Genomic DNA, 16,178 nt, shown 5'->3' with positions numbered 1-16,178 from the left:
TTGAGCTGTTTCCATATTACGAAAAATCACTCGTATTTAGCTTTTTCAGTTGTATCATGGCTACACTATCAGATTCTCAGAACCTTAGCAGATTTCAATAGTTTTGTTTGAATAATAGCACTGATACATAACAAAAACGACATACCTGTAAATGAATAAATTCCGCGTTATAGTTCATACTGTGGATAAATTCCAATTTCTATTTTTCAGATCAGACCTAACAATAACATTTTCAATCCCATTGATGTATTAGCTTCTATGTAACAATACACACAAACATGTACAATGGTGCGCAGATTATGCATCCATATAATAACTCTGGAAGCTATAACAAAAGGATTTGGAATTCTAGGTGATGCTGTAAAACGGAACGTGATACATAAACGTAATCTGCAAAACTCTACTATAACTACTCAAATTATTCATTCCAGGCAAATTCCCTGTAGCCTGCAATGAAAAATAAAAGTATCTTTTGTTACAGCGAAAAATCCTATTTTCAACAGTCATGTGAATTCCTTAAGTATTATTTGGAAAACCAATGCTTTCTGGAAGGTACGTTGCGATTCAAACTGCAAGAACACCAAATTGGCAAGTCAAGCGTATTGCAATGATTGAACTTTTAGCCCTGATTCGGTACTATATTTGCCAATCCAAAGCTAATGTCCTGATCCAAAACGAAAAGGAAAGATTCTGTCACTTATTTGAAACCAACAGGGGAATAGATTAGTTCCTTCCTAGTAACGGGAAAGATCAACAAGGAATATATTTTATCATAGTATTTCTATTGTGACTTTTTTTTTCTTGAAAATCAAGAAATGTCAAAGTGTAATGAAGTACACCTAGGAAAAACTGTCTCCAAACAAACAAGCCAAACAATGTACAGGCAAACTATTTGTAGGTGTTCCTGTTACTTGTCTCATTATCAATTTCACCAGACGAATGTTTAGCAGGTGTTGGCAAACATCAATTTGATCACTTCTTGGTCCTTTTTCGTATTCAACTATACCCAACAAGTTGGAAGATAAGGCTTCAACCAGATGACACTTTTGGGTTGGTAGATGGCAGACATATAGTCCCATACCTTATCAACATGCTTAAAATATTCATGACAAGCGAATCGAACGCAACGAAACAGCGTGGAGAGAACTTTGTTAATGTTAGTGATACGGCAGAACTAATTAACATTCCATCGTCATATTCCATTGCTGGTTCTGCCCTGGTAGTTTACAAATCATTCCCAGCGCCTTCCTCTGCAGTTTTTCTTAACTTCAGCAGCATACTTGCGTGACAACCTTGCTGGAATGAAAATGCTTGAAAGCAGTGTTTGGTTCTCTGTGGAAGTCAATATTTAAACACAGATGAAGGCACGCATCCCTTTGTACATGATCGTACAAACCCCTTCGTTGTGTTAATTTTTATGTTTTTTACATAAAACTGCTTTATTGAAATATAACGCGAAACTTTTGTGTGCTACGCAAAGCTGTTGCTCTTGGGGTGTCGGTTCTTGTATCAATTCGATCAATCTTTCCCCGCTATCCTAATCGCACCAATACATACAAAACAGAAACTGTCAAATATACGCACAGTCCGATTAAAAATCGCAATTACGTGAAACGCAGTTGAAATATTTCAATTACACGGACCATGGGTAACCGTAACACACATTCGTAAACAGTACATGCATGGCTGCTACAAGCATACGATCAACAATGCTGCCCGAATAGTGTATGCCAGTTATGCTTGCGCTTGCTTTAATTCAATTAACAACCGCCTTCAACACATTTCACAAACCAAAAAAGTGCTTCTGCTCCCCTTTGATCGGTGCGTGCTGTGCAGAAGCGATGGCTTGGCTTTCGGCCCGGAGGCAGTCCATACCGGTGCGGCAGAGATTCTTGACGAGAGCATATTGTGCTGTGCATCTGGCTATGATAATCATCCTTCCATTTGATCCTGCATCAGCAACACACAGGAGAACGAACACAATGAAGCGCAACCTTTTTTCCGTTGCTCCTTTCTACTCGTTCAAGCGCACTGTTGCTTATGGGAAAGCAAAAAACAACGAATACGAACGAACGAGCAAAAAAAGTGCACGTTAGATTGCTGAAAGTAGAAAAATAACAAGTGAACCGGTAGTAGCACCCCTGTTTTCTTTGCATCGATATTTAAGGGCAGATCAAAGGATTCTTTCATCTATCAGCTTTTAGAAATCCAGTCAAACGCAAGAATAACGTCACACAGCAGCAGATGGGGCCGCAAAAACGATGTTCAAAGAAGATCATGGGAATAGTTATTCTCCCAAATAAAATTTAGCAAAAAACTAACAAAACCAAAGTCAGCAAGCTCATTTACGCTATACAGGAGACTTATTATGTTTGGCAGACTACTTGCAATAACCCGCAACAAGAATAAAGAACGAGTGAATGAAAGTGGTAAACTCATACAGAAGGCTTAATTCAATTTGCTGCCACTTTGTCAACGTGTCCCCATGCTCGAATCAATTATTCAAGGTATTGCGGCTGAGTAAAAGCATTTTTGTAGAATTTTTCTAAATTTATGTCTTTGGCATGAGACTGAATTGAGTAGTTTGAAGCATTTAATTTACCAGTGAATTAAGTCAAACTCTGAAAATTAAAGCAATTCGAATTGCATAGATAGGATTCTGGTCCTTTTTTTTATTATACATATTTGTTTTGGCTTTCATGGTTGATGTCTGTTGACAATTAAAAGGTTAAGTAATATTTCTGTACCTATTCTTTTCTGTAACTATTCTTCTTGGAATTTTATAAATTTGAATCACAAACTCTATAAACCATGCGAGGTAAACCAAGATGATTAATGACATCTCTAAATAGCGCCCGCATTGCATCAAGGGTCTTTCTGAAATAGAGAACGATAACCTAATTGTTATCGTGCTTTTATGGCTGCATGACTTAAATTGGTGGTTGAAAGTATGTTCGACGAAAAAATCTTTCCCATTTGCTGTAGAGAGATGCACCTACCATGGCCTGGTAAAATGAGCCAAAGAACCTCAACCAAGCGATCAACTGCTGCGATGGGAAAATTTGTGGTTCCAAATGGTGGCCCTTAGTGTGAGCTAAAGCGTGTCTGTATGTGCATGAGAGTGTGAGTGGAGGATGTAGGTCAACCTTTAACCACTAATGAGTTTCCGCAGTGAATGTAAAATTCGATGAAAAACGACAGGTTTCATCGGATCGCAAACCGCCGAAGCCTCCAAAGTTGGTGGATTTCTTCTGAACGACCCCTGGCAAGCACCAGATGACCTACAGCTCCTAAACTGGTAGTAGATTGAAAAAAAAAACAAAAAATCTACCGTGGTAGCTTGCTTTTACACTAACATAGTGTACCTAGCATCGCGATAGCTGACGCATCGGGTAAATGTGAAAATTTGAATATAGCCTATCACGGTATCGCTTCCGGCAACGGTGCAACGGTAGGCAACTGTGATGTTGAGTTCACAAGGTACGCTCACCATAAATGATCACCTAGTTAGGTTTGGTTTTTTTGCCAGAACCCACCACGGTACGGTGTTCAACCGGTACGACCCCGTGTATGCATGATGCATGATATTCTATTTCCCCGCGCGAAACATGGAGACGCCTGGTGGCTGTTTCACTCTTGACAGTTGCTGAGGGCGACTGCTGCACGCTGCTGCACAAGGTGCGTGTGACACTATCCAGTTGCACAATCAGCGAAATGTGTACACGTGCAACGAAGAGAGGACGCTCGGTGTTGTATTCACGGTGCCAGCCGTTGGACATGCTGATGCAATAAATCATTCAAATGTTGCGCCTCGATGGAAAGGTTTTTGCAGAGGTGATGGCGACATGTGCTGACATTCAGTGTCGTTTTCAACCTATTTTCATTTTTTTCTTCTTTTTTTTCATTTTCCTATTTTTGCTTACTTTGCTTATGGGAAAGGTATGGTTAAGGGGAAAAGAGGTGGAACGACCACTCACAAAAGCGCTGGCCTTAGTCGTTTGTTCTGTTTTATTATTAAACGTATCCAATTCGAAGAATTGTTGCTTGCGGGTATTGTGCATTGGTTGTACTGGATTGTTTTGGTATTATTCATTCATAAGCATAAAGCTGTTTAAAACTAAAACCGTTTCAAGCTCCAAAAATGATTTACAAAGAAAATTCTTTATTCTCTTTTTTTCAGTGATGGCCGCACTGCGCTCTCAGAATGGAATAAACTTAATTTTCCTTTTCATCGTTCATTTAAACCACGGTAAGTGAAACAAACAGTAACAATTTATGAACCTTATACTTTATTCAATTAAAATTTAAAGTGTTTGTGTGAAAGGGATATTAAACGTTAGATTTGGGTTCATAAATTCGTAGGTAAATGTATAAGAAACATTAACAATATTTCGATGCATTAAAAACATAGAACAAATAATATTGAATATGAAGAATTTGTTCGTCAACTTCTGTGTTTCTGTCATTAGCTCTAGCACTCTGAGCTATTCAGATAATTGTGTGTGGTGCAATTCATTCTCTTCTAAACTTTGTTTATGAATTATTGTAAATTTACTAATACTTGTGGTATGCTGTTTAGGTGGCAACTGTAGCGATTTTGTGCAGAAAATATTATAATTTAGCCTTTTTACTCCTCTGTGATAGGAGAAGTTATTCAATGCAGCTTACATGTTTGCTCTATGCGATGCATAATGTTCAGTTTCTTTTTAATTTTTGTTTAAGTTAAATATTCGTTTAACAAAACCTTCAATAGGGTATGATGAATTATATACGTTAAGGGTTTGTAACGTACAATAATAAGTGATAATGATACTGATTTTCCTCGCCACACATTCATACGCGCACAATGAGGCTTACACAAGTAATTCTAAGAGCTCAATACACATTTGTCAACACATAAAACTTAAAAGAAACAAAAAAAACTGTTCAGTAGAGTCTGTTTATTTTATTTTGTTCTCTCGAGCCGTTTTGTTTCACAATCTCATCGTTAGAAAGCACGTGAACGGCACAGTTGATCTTTCCCAACCCGAATGTACCGCATTTTGATTTATTAGCTCTGATAGCCATTCAGTGCACCGGCTGGCTCCCGGCGCTGTTTTGGGACCACACTGGGCTGATGGTGCATTCGCTTTCCCTCGAGCTATTGCAATAAAGCAAACGCGAACACAAAATATATACGACAAATACATATATACCCGCCCAAGGACTCGTTTGGAGCGTATCATTGGCAAATCGTTGTTCAATTTAAATCGAAACAACGCAGAAATAGCATTGTGTTTGCTCGTGTACACGCTTTAGGACGCGGAAAGCATCATCAAGGCAAATGAAAGTGGCAAACAAACGCGGAGGATATGATCCATTACATAAGCAAAGCATTGAAACGAGGCATGAAACAATACTGTAATCTGCTCGCTACCATCAGGCCAGGTCAACCGAGTGGGGGAACGAACCAAAAACCCGACCTGCCCTGTCTACTGCTGAAAAAATTTAGCCTTTTTTTGCTCTTTCTTTTTTATTTAAATAAGGTTAGCTGTGCTATTGTGAGCGTTTGTATGTGAGTACGTTGGCAATGTTTCGTATTTGGGTTAGTGGTCCGCCTTTTGGGACATTTATTCATCAGTTGAAGTGCTGCAAGAAGCGTTGATTTTTCATCATTTCCACGGTCATTGCTTAGCGTGCCGGTGTGAGCCGTTGTCTGGAGAGATTGGAATACATTTTATTTGTGTTGTGGAATTATTCATTTCCCAAGTCTGCAAGTATAATTACCCAAAGTGACCGAGAGAAAAATCTCAGAATGCATGGATCGTTGGAAGGTAATGTGCAGATAACAAGAAGTATAATTATATAAATTGAGATTGGTTTCTGTCTCGCCGGACCGTTTTTTGCTTTGCATCAGAGTCACTCAAAGTGAGGAGCTGTCGTATGTGTTTTAATGTTTTATTGTTAGTTATCATTTTGTGAAACGCCATTGTAGCATTTGCTGTTGCTGTTGGCTGTTTATGCATTCAGATTCTTAAATCTCGAAGGTTTGAAAGCATTTAAAACCCCGTCTACCAAAGACGTTTTGCAAATACAAAATTAATATGGAACACAACGGATTTTTTCATCGAAACAATCAAACTAAAACTGTAACTTCATCGAGACATACCTCTTCCCATCGATCATTCCAAACAATGCAGGAACAAAATTCAAGGAAACCCCTTCCTCATACATCAACTTGCCTTGGAAAGGGGTTTGGGAAATGAATCCCTTAAATACACAAGCAGAAGCTTCATGCCAAGAGCTAGAATGGTAAATGGCTATCATATCGAAGGGCCGAGCTTGTTTGCTGTTTCTACAGGCAAGGACATAACTGCCAGGAAGTGATAACGCCCGATAGTTGGAATCAGATTTTGATGTTCTGAAAGGAGCATCTAGCACAAGAACGGCTCGGTTGGCTTTTCGTCATGTTTTTTTCTGTGATTCTCGTTGAGACTTGGCCGGAAGAAAAGTTATAGAACAGTGTCGTTTGTTTCAGCAGTGCAGGGTTTCTCGGTACGGTATCGGTTATTTGATGAAAGCTTAATATGACAAGTGGGATGAAATTTCTTTGGAGATAATAGATTTATAAATTTATGTCCATTAATCTTGTTCCATCGACGAATCATAACGACTGGTTTGGTTGTTTATCAAAGTTTACAACTTGTTAGAGCAATGTAATCATTTATCAGGAATGAAGAAACATACCCTTTCATGAAGAATCACAAATACTAGATTCCAGAGTGTTCCCTCCAAGCATCTGGCTTCCATGTATCTTTTACAAATTCCAAAGCATATTTTCCTTTTATTCTCGTTCTGGTAACAGAAAGCAAAAGGGTATTTGCACCAAAACCGCACAAAAACTCCCTTGTCCTTCCTTCACTTTCATTGATCGCTCACTTGTCATGCGTGTGCCACTGTCAGAATACCGCACCGACCAGCAAAATCCCATCATGCCGGTGCTGGCGGCCACCATAACAGGCTTGCGTTTCCCATCCGTCCTGCATGGCGTCAAAATTGAATTTGATCGAAAACATACACACATAACAGCAGCACCACGGTAAGGCTTTTACTGCCAGCCGTTAGCGTGGACGAGTGTTGAGTGATTTTTGTGTGTGCGTTGAAGCTCCGTTTTCTGCCCACTCTGCTCATGCACAAGAAACCGGGACAAGATTGTTCAACGCTCACTGTAATCTGCGTTTCGCACAAACTGAAATCATATTTCCATTTAACTAAATAAGTCCAAGTTTTGGAGGAAGTGAAATAAACACAAAAAAGCAGCATAAAAACAAATTGAAAACATGTCAAAACATCATCAAATGTCTTGAAGCGCTCGAGCAGAACGGTGGTTTTACGCTGAGCTCGGGGATTACTTTATTTCTGTTTGTTTGTTCTTTATTACGGCAATAGCAATAGGAGACAAAAACACGCAAAGCTAAAGCTTAAAATTACCCAAAAGACTGCGTGAAGCGATCAGGCGGAAATTCCCACACACGCAAGCAAAACAAAAAAGACGTTATCATTCCGTGCGAAACGCCTCGGAATGATTTATTAATAGCCATTTACGCTTAACGACAGCCCGGGCTGGCTGGTCCCGTTTGTGCCGGAATGGATTTGCATTTTTCGGCCACAGCAATTCGTGTACAGCGGGAGTGAAGGACAGGAGGATACAGTAATTCGCACCAGTCGATTGACTCGTTTCGCTTTCCAACGACACACATCACATTCGCGAACGCCCATCATATCAATCGTCTAATACGCGCAGCAAGCAGGAATGATGTGATTTAAATAATAATGGTTCATTTCGCTTAAGCCTAGAGTTGATGCCTGTAGCAGGAAGCAAAGCTTAGGCCCGCAAACATTCACTTACTTCATGGTAGCACGTTTGGGAGAACAAGAGCTCGTTGTGCATTCTGTGAAGAGTTGAGCGAATCTGTTTTGTTCTCTGCTTCGTTCCAGTTTTTTGTATCGTATTTATAAAGTGGTTACGGTTGTGTTAAAATTGATATTTCACAAACACGCTCTCAAGGACACGTGCGTGAGGTGTTTGATATTGATGTTGGGGACAACGATGGAAGCGATTTCTTTGTTACATTGTTTCCCGATTTAAAGTAACGGAAAGAGAGCGTACCTGTGTGTTATTTAATGAATAAGGTAGTTTATTCTTGCAGTTTCAGCAATAGCATTGGAATGTGTGGGAATTAGGGACAGATTTTTGTAAATGGTTGTATCACATTCTTTCCAATCAAATTAAAAAAAGTAACTCGGGGTTCTAGCTAGCGGATAAAACCCATTGTTGTAGAGCCTTGAAATTGTGAATTCATGAGATAAAACACATTAAACACACATGTAATGCATGCGAATGAGATGCTGTATAAGCAAGAATGCCGATGGTTATAACGAACAGCAAAAAAAAAAAGAAAGCTTACTTATTTTATCCCATTTTTTTCTATGCAGTACACGATCGTGGAACCATTTGTCTTGTTTTTAACGAACATTGTACAGAGATATCCAATTCGGTGTATTAAAGAACAGACAAAAACCCTCACCAGGGCAACAATGGCACAAGGAATATTCATGAACTCCGCACGAGTCAGAAAATCTAAGAAATTGTGACCCTTTTTATACACCGAGCAGAATCCTGCAGAAAAGCCGCTCTAGGAAGGTTGGTGCGTACATCGAATGCGGGCTGCACCGTGGGTTTTTGGTTTGGTGGAGCCTCACTCGAAATATTGCGGTAAGATGACGCGAGTGTAGGAAGTCAAAGTAACTTGGAATGGATAGGATGGAATACCGACACGCTAACCGGAACTGGAGCCCCTTTGGCCGGAAAACCAGAATAACAGGCCTTTACGGGTTCGAAGGAGGTTATTTAAGGTCGAGACTGTACTTTATGGAGTCCCAATTGTAATCCTTTTATCTGTTATCTGCTTTGTTCGTGTTCAAGAGCGGCAAGGACGGTATGGTTATGATAAAGCTCGACAGTTCCAGTAGAGGTACAGGGCGGCTTTTAATGGCTCGTAAGCATGCACGGCAGTGCAAGATGTTTCGCGTAAAAGTGCCCAAAAATGCCTATTCTCTCCAATAGTGTCAGTATGGGCGAACCCTTTTTTGTGGAACTGAAAATTTATGAATATTAATCTTGAGTTTTGTACCTTATGTTGAGTCGGTTTGGTTGAACAATGGTTTGGTGTGCATGCCAGCACAATGGCATAACTGTACAACATCTGGTTCACATTTGCTATCTGTAAACACGGCAAAATGCTACCCAAGAAGATGAAGAAGCTTTCAAAGCCAACTTACAAACTTAATTGATGTGTTTTATTTTGCTAACCCTTATCAGTAATTCGGGCAGAGTTATGAGCCTGAATGTAAGCAATCTATTTTTAGAATTTCATTTTTTATAGCAATCTCATCGAATTCTAAGCATTTTCCACTATTTATGTCTGCAAGTTAATGGCAAAAAATGATAGGAACCTTCAACCGCAGCTCTTGTTTAATCGTATAACCTTTCATTAGTTTCAATCAGAAAACCCAAAAATACATCAATCCTGCATCTGAGTCTGATTCCCGTTTAAATGACTGTTACTTACCGAGAATAGCCCACTGCCGCACGTCGCATTTCGAAAACATCGATCCACTCCAACCCACGACTTGTTCGGTTTCCTCTTTAACCATAATCATCACACAAACCGCATCAATAAATCCACAAAACAATCGATTGCTATGTGTCACAGCTGCATGATACTCCGTCACTCCCGTTCTTCTGACGTGCCTTGCGGTGCGAGTGTTTTCTGTTAATTAACTGTGTGCGTTCCCTTGACAGATTCCAATCACGTTGCTCAGTTGCCGTCCTGTGAAGCTTCCAGTCTTTATGTGTATCAGCTGCGTATCCACTGGGGAGTTGTGCCAGATTTTAGATCATTTCCCATTTCCCACTACCATACCCTCTGCACCCCTCAGCAGCATGGAGTGGCGATAGCCGAATTGACTGTTTTTCGTTTCGGACCGATTCCACAAAACCAGATGTTAATCGGCTATTTCCGGGATTGATAATCGATAGGAAAATTTGTCAGTGTGCCTGTATGAGTGTTTGTACCAAGCCACAGGACACAATCACACAGCCAAATCACAGGCAAAAAGGGCTTAATTATACGCTTATAATTGTTACCAATCAATTTGGAAAGTTTGGCATTCCGATGGCGTTCCGACCGAGCCCTCCCTCATCATCCCAGGTGGGGATTATACCGTTAGCAGCATTGCAGGTGCCCTGCAGGAATGATTCAATTTGGAGTTCATTTAGCGTTCGCACAATTAACAACCGAATTCCGATAATTGTAGCAGTCCATCGGAATTGAATTAACGTAATGGGCTGGGATTATGAAATAGACGAAACGAGTTTGTTACAAGGTAAAAACAAAACGCCCTCAGGCCTTTACTAATCAGTTAAAATGAGATAAATTGTAATGTTTTACTTGATAATGGAGATGTATACTTTTAAAGCATCTTATCAGCTCGTTTCTCCTGAGGGCTTAAACAGTGTGGCATATCACACTGATTGTCCTGAGTTATGATTTCGAAGTCTCTTTTTCTAAACAACTGCAAATCAACACAAATTGCAATTAAAACTTAAACCCATAAACAGCTTCACTTAATCATCGAAATCTGCTTTGCAGAACTCTTGGCTAATTCAGTTTGATGTTCGGAATGAAACAATTGAAGCAATGCCATCACTTGCCCGGGAGCTATAATTGTATATCAAACATCCACAAAAGCACATTTACACGACTGCCAGTAGCTTTTCGTTGAATATTTAAACATTCATTCTTATCCGCCCTCCTCTACCACCGGCATCCAGTTGCACTTCTACGCAATCACATCACAATCAGCAACCTCAATGAAAGATTATGTGTTGACAGTTGATTTATGTATCTTTATCTATGTGATAACATCTCACACCTGCCTAGCAGAGCTGTCACTTTTGATTGGATTTGCTGGTGTTTGCTTTTTTGCTGTATTTGTGTGCCCAAGGAAGCTTAGCGTGCTAGAAGCGATAGAGCCGCATTAAACCGCAACAGCTCCGTGTGTGAGAGCAAGATTGATAACAACGATAAATTAATTTACGCTCCAGGGCGATGAACCCAAAGCTTCACAGTGGTTGGATGCAGCTCAATCCAAGGGAGCGGAAAGGCTTTTCCTTTGACTGTCATGGTCAATTGAAGTTACTTTCTTGCGTGTGGAGATCTTAGAACTTTAATGTTATCCCTCAAGAGCAGGACAATCACAGTACATCTTGTGAAGAGAGAGATACTTTAGCGTAGATTATGTATACCTAAGCATGTTTACTTGAGGTAAATTCAACATGCAGGAAGTCCTTGTAGTATGTATGGGTACGATGAGTTGTCTCACTGAAGATGATAGTTGTGATTGTTTCAGATAAAGGTCATTCTAGCAATTATTGATATTGTTGTTACATTTGACCTTAAAATCAAAAATTAAATTTGATAAGGCAGAATACTGGGTTTGTTTACAATAAATGATTTTACCCGCTTTGTTTTTGTTTTGTTATGAATGAAGCTAGTAAGCTTTTTATACTTGAAGCGCTCTGCTAAGCTGTAATATGTCTTCCGTCATAAGAAAGTGTGTAAAAACTTCACTTATGAAAGCAACATAGTATACAAATTTCAATTATATTCATCCCAAAATCGTGCAGGAAACAGTGTTTTTCATTTATCATCCCTACCTTCTGACGTTTCGATTTCCTGTGTTCGACAGCTTCCAACTGCCACCTCTAATTTGTATCTTTTCTCAATTTTCTCCCATTGCCACCGGATCTGTGGTCATCGATTGAAAACTCCCATCCCACAACACCAACCCGGAAGGCATTACAAAGTCACTGCAGACCTTTTCGGAGGAACAGTTCCTCCTGGAGCTGAGTGATGATCACAGCAGTTCACCGGTAACGCGTCCTCCGATACGTAACCGAACACCACCGTACCTTGGCAATCTGCACCTTGGCTTTCACCAGCACCAGTACCAGCACCATCAGCATCCGGAGACGAGTGAGAACGAAATTTACGACTCGGACGAGAGTAATCTGCTCCGGACGCCGCTCGACCGTGGGCCACACTTTGATTTGTCCGCCTCGAAAAACATTACAGCGCTGGTCGGGAAGACGGCCTATCTCAACTGCCGGGTGAAGAACATCGGCAATAAAACGGTAAATTTCAATTTCAATGGTGCTGTGTATTGCTTCTGTACTTGTTTTTTCCTACCCACAAGAACGCGTTTTGCCCGTTTTTGTGTCCTTTTTTGCTTTCTGGCTCCAGTTGCTTCCGTTTGGATAAATTTTAACCATGTGTTTTTATTTGTTTCTCTTTTTCCTGTGTGTGTGTTTCGATTGTTCATATATCACAACACAACGTGAAACGTCCCCCTGTGTGGTTCGTTCGTTCTCGGCAGGTGTCCTGGGTGCGGCATCGTGACATTCATCTGTTAACCGTAGGTAGATTCACCTATACGTCTGACCAACGTTTCCAGGCTGTACATAATCCCCAGACAGACGACTGGTCGCTACAAGTAAGCCCCTTTTTTCCTCTGTTGCTCCATTGCGTCACACGATGTGTGTTTTTGTTTTTATTTAGTGCAACCTCTATCACTCTACCCCTCTTTCTCGATGAGCCTTTTGAGAGCTTGGGGAAAAGCACAAACGATGAGTCAGCAAACTATATGAAATAATAAAAAATGAACCCACTCTCCCTCTATTGACACTCTATATGGCCTGTTCAGGCCATCGATCATGTGCCGGTGGGCGTTGGCAGTAGATCCTTGTGCACACGCACGAACACGCAAGCTCTCAGGAGATTCCGTCCGTGGAGTGTTGAACTCTCTTTTTTGTGCACTTTATTTGGCTGGCTTTTTTGCGTCTGTCTGTCTCCCACTGGCAGCTGATACCCGTTGGTTCGTTGTTCTTTCAGATTAGATACCCCCAGAAGCGGGACACGGGCGTGTACGAGTGCCAGATCTCCACTACGCCACCGGTCGGGCACTCAATGTTTCTCGCCGTCGTAGGTAAGTGTCCAGCCGGACTAAATGCACGGGGCTGAAACTGGTTTAACCGTTTAGGTTACCGTTTAGGATACGTATTTCTCTTATAGGCTCATTTCCATTTTAACAGACACTTGTTTTCTTCTTTCCACGTTTCCCTATAACTTCATCTCCATCTGCAGAGCCAATCACCACGATCGTTGGTGTGCCGGATCTGTACATCAACACGGGCTCAACTGTAAATTTAACCTGCATAGTGCGAAACTCGCCCGAGCCTCCTTCAACCATTTTTTGGACCCACAACAATCAGGTAAGCGGAGAACGGGTGTGTTAGTGTTTCTGGGGTTGAGGAAGATTTGTTTTATGATGCGTTGGATTATGGCTTGAATTAATGTGGGAACATGTTAAAAAGCTTAAGGCTCAAACGTTATCCATTTTATGTCACGTTAGAAAGGGGGATGTATTTGGAAATAGGTTAAGAGGTATTGTGTTTTATGCCCTAACTGAAACATTTTATAGGCAAGGTAAAGAATAAATCTAACAACGGTTGAGCTCTTTTTGTTAAATAATAGAGGATTCGATGATAGTCAAAATAACATTCAGTGTTTTGGTTATATTCAATAAAGTAGATTCTAAAATATAAAACATTACGCTCAAAACGATAAATATTCCAATTTGCTGTGGGTTTTATGTTATTGTCTATAAAATTGAGTTATTATTATGCCTTTTCTTATTCGTCAAAAACAAACAATTGAAACAAATTGAGGGAACGATGATAACATTTAATATACTGTTAAAACATAACATGTTTTTGAATCATTTTTAATTACTAAGTTATAAAACATTCGCTTGGTTTGACTCGTTGAAATTAGTTTTAATTTACATCATACGAGACCTAATGATCACGAATTAGAATCAGGTAGCTATGATGAACGTGAAAACGGTAAATAAATATATAAATAAATAACTAAATGCTTCTGATCGTCAATATGTGCCTCGCAGAATCATTTAAAGATTATTTACACTAACGTTGCGATCAACAGTATTGTATAAAGAGCTATATGCTTTAGAAGTAAAGAGTCTTTGAAGCGAAATCGTCGTCCTGAAATCAGTTTTAAATAGAGCTCGTGGCCTTAAACTCCTGTTAGGGGCCTGGAAATGATTTTTTCGAGAATGGACGGCGCGTCAATGCATCCACTAATGAGCTTATATAAGAAAGTGCACTGAGCCGTCATTCGCCTGTGTTCGAGGGTTCGATTTTACACTTGTTTATAACTGAAACAAACCAAAATATTAACTCATATCTTTATGCTAATTACTGACACTAATAAAAAAACCTCCAATCACTCTTAAAGGACGTTTCGAGTGTATCTGCATAAAGTTTTAACAGAGTCTTTTGAAACCATCCTTTAGCTTCCCTCGTTCTCCTTATAAATTCAGTATTAATAGCATAATTTAAAAAACGAACTGACAAATAAGTGGAAAATAATAAGAATTAAAAGAAAAGAAAAACAAGTCTTCAATAACGTTCCAAAGCCAAATGAAAAAATAAAACGTGGGTTCATACTTCGGTACAAATAGATTATCATGGAATATGATCTTGCTTACTTTGACGATGTGTTACCCTAACTGCATTCAAAATGAAAATTGCCGGTCGGTCACGTTCGCGTTAAAACTGCGTTTTCGCTGCTTCGTTCTTCAAAATCGATAAAAATGAATGAAACGAATGAAGAATGTCAATGTCAATTGATTGGGAGCTTTTTTCTTGGTTTGAGAGCATATTCTATTTATTCCATTTGATTCTTCTCCACTTCTCACTTCACATTTTTTGTTTGTATGCAGGAGATCAACTACGATTCACCCCGGGGCGGTGTGTCGGTCATAACGGAGAAGGGTGAAACGACGACATCGTACCTGCTAATACAGCGCGCCCGCACCACCGACAGCGGGAAGTACGTCTGCTCCCCATCGAATGCCGATCCTTCCACGATCAACGTGCATATCATGAATGGTACCGTTCGACCGCCCTACTCGCTAACCGCGTCCAGGGCAATGACAAATACGACAGTGTTCGCCCGATACTGGAAACATTTCAGACAGTATTTGTCAGGGCTACCATTGTGTGAGTATTTTTTATGATGTTTGTGTAATGTGTTAAATATGTAAAAAGTTTCATGGATATTTTAACTTTCCTTTTCACAGTGGACTCCCCGCTTAAGCGGTTAGCATTGCCGCCCAGCCAGTGGAGTTTGCCGCTGAGTTTAATGGTGCCCAGTATTGCATCAACAGCATTTTTCCTGAAAATCCACGCGTGGACCAACAACTGTCGGTGATGACGGTGAAGAAATTCATCGTAGAACTCATCCCTGACCAACAAGACAAGACCGAACAGAATAAGCGAAGAAAAGAACGTTGTTAAAATTCTTGTGCATCGAAGACGTTGAAATAAAATAATTTCGAAGTAAAGTCAATTTTACTTCAATAATTTACATTTCACAAGAAAAGAGCGAATTTGAACGTAAGGTAGGTAAACCATTTGAGCATAAGCTGCAAAAATCAAACGTATTCGAATGTCCCCCCCCCCCTTCCATGATCTTTAGATAAAAGTTTCATTACAAAACTGTGTCCATTTCCCCTTCAAATGGTTTTCTTTTTAGTGAGATTTTCCCGTGCCCATTCATTCATTTTAATACTAAATCGTAAGCAGCTTTTTCTTCTGCTTGGCAAACGAAACTACGCTTAATCAACTGTATGGACATTATTTTAACATCTCTCTTTACTTCTTATCTTGCTCGATGAAACCCTTCATTGATATTAGACGGAATGAGTGCATTGTAGTTTTTTTACTACTGTTTAACGCTTTTACACCATTCTGCTTAATCGGATTATCAAGCAGAGTGTAAAAGAAATGAGCGAATGAGAAGTGTGGCAAATGGGCGATAAATCAGAAAACTATTAAAACATTAACCAACTAACCAGCGGCTTGCTTTGTGCTTTGCGGGCGTAATACCATCATTTGTGTGTAGCTTAACTTTCTTGGTGTTGAAAAGGGGTTTACTATAATTATGCGAATATAGCAAGAAATGGTTGGTAATTGCATAAATTGCATTACA

General features: G+C 39.9%; 1 protein-coding gene across 5 annotated transcripts in view; it reads left to right on the top strand.

Annotated features, from left to right (window-relative positions):
- Window positions 1-15,550, top strand: part of LOC120904261 (zwei Ig domain protein zig-8-like) — a 40,870-nt gene extending 25,320 nt beyond the window's left edge. For 4 of the 5 annotated variants that reach the window (XM_040314129.1, XM_040314130.1, XM_040314128.1 and 1 more), the window contains exons 3-9: window positions 4,181-4,249; window positions 11,901-12,238; window positions 12,481-12,597; window positions 12,996-13,089; window positions 13,248-13,375; window positions 14,908-15,187; window positions 15,268-15,550. In XM_040314129.1, the coding sequence (XP_040170063.1) occupies window positions 4,183-4,249; window positions 11,901-12,238; window positions 12,481-12,597; window positions 12,996-13,089; window positions 13,248-13,375; window positions 14,908-15,187; window positions 15,268-15,398 (1,155 nt within the window). In that variant the 5' untranslated portion in view covers window positions 4,181-4,182 and the 3' untranslated portion in view covers window positions 15,399-15,550. The remainder of the gene's footprint in view (window positions 1-4,180; window positions 4,250-11,900; window positions 12,239-12,480; window positions 12,598-12,995; window positions 13,090-13,247; window positions 13,376-14,907; window positions 15,188-15,267) is intronic. The other variant, XM_040314132.1, reaches the window with a different exon arrangement.
- Window positions 15,551-16,178: the final 628 nt, after the last annotated feature.

Source organism: Anopheles arabiensis, chromosome 3 (genome assembly GCF_016920715.1).
Source record: "Anopheles arabiensis isolate DONGOLA chromosome 3, AaraD3, whole genome shotgun sequence".
Taxonomy (NCBI): domain Eukaryota; kingdom Metazoa; phylum Arthropoda; class Insecta; order Diptera; family Culicidae; genus Anopheles; species Anopheles arabiensis.
Note: the sequence above shows the minus strand (reverse complement) of the source record. Positions and strands in the feature narration are given on the sequence as shown.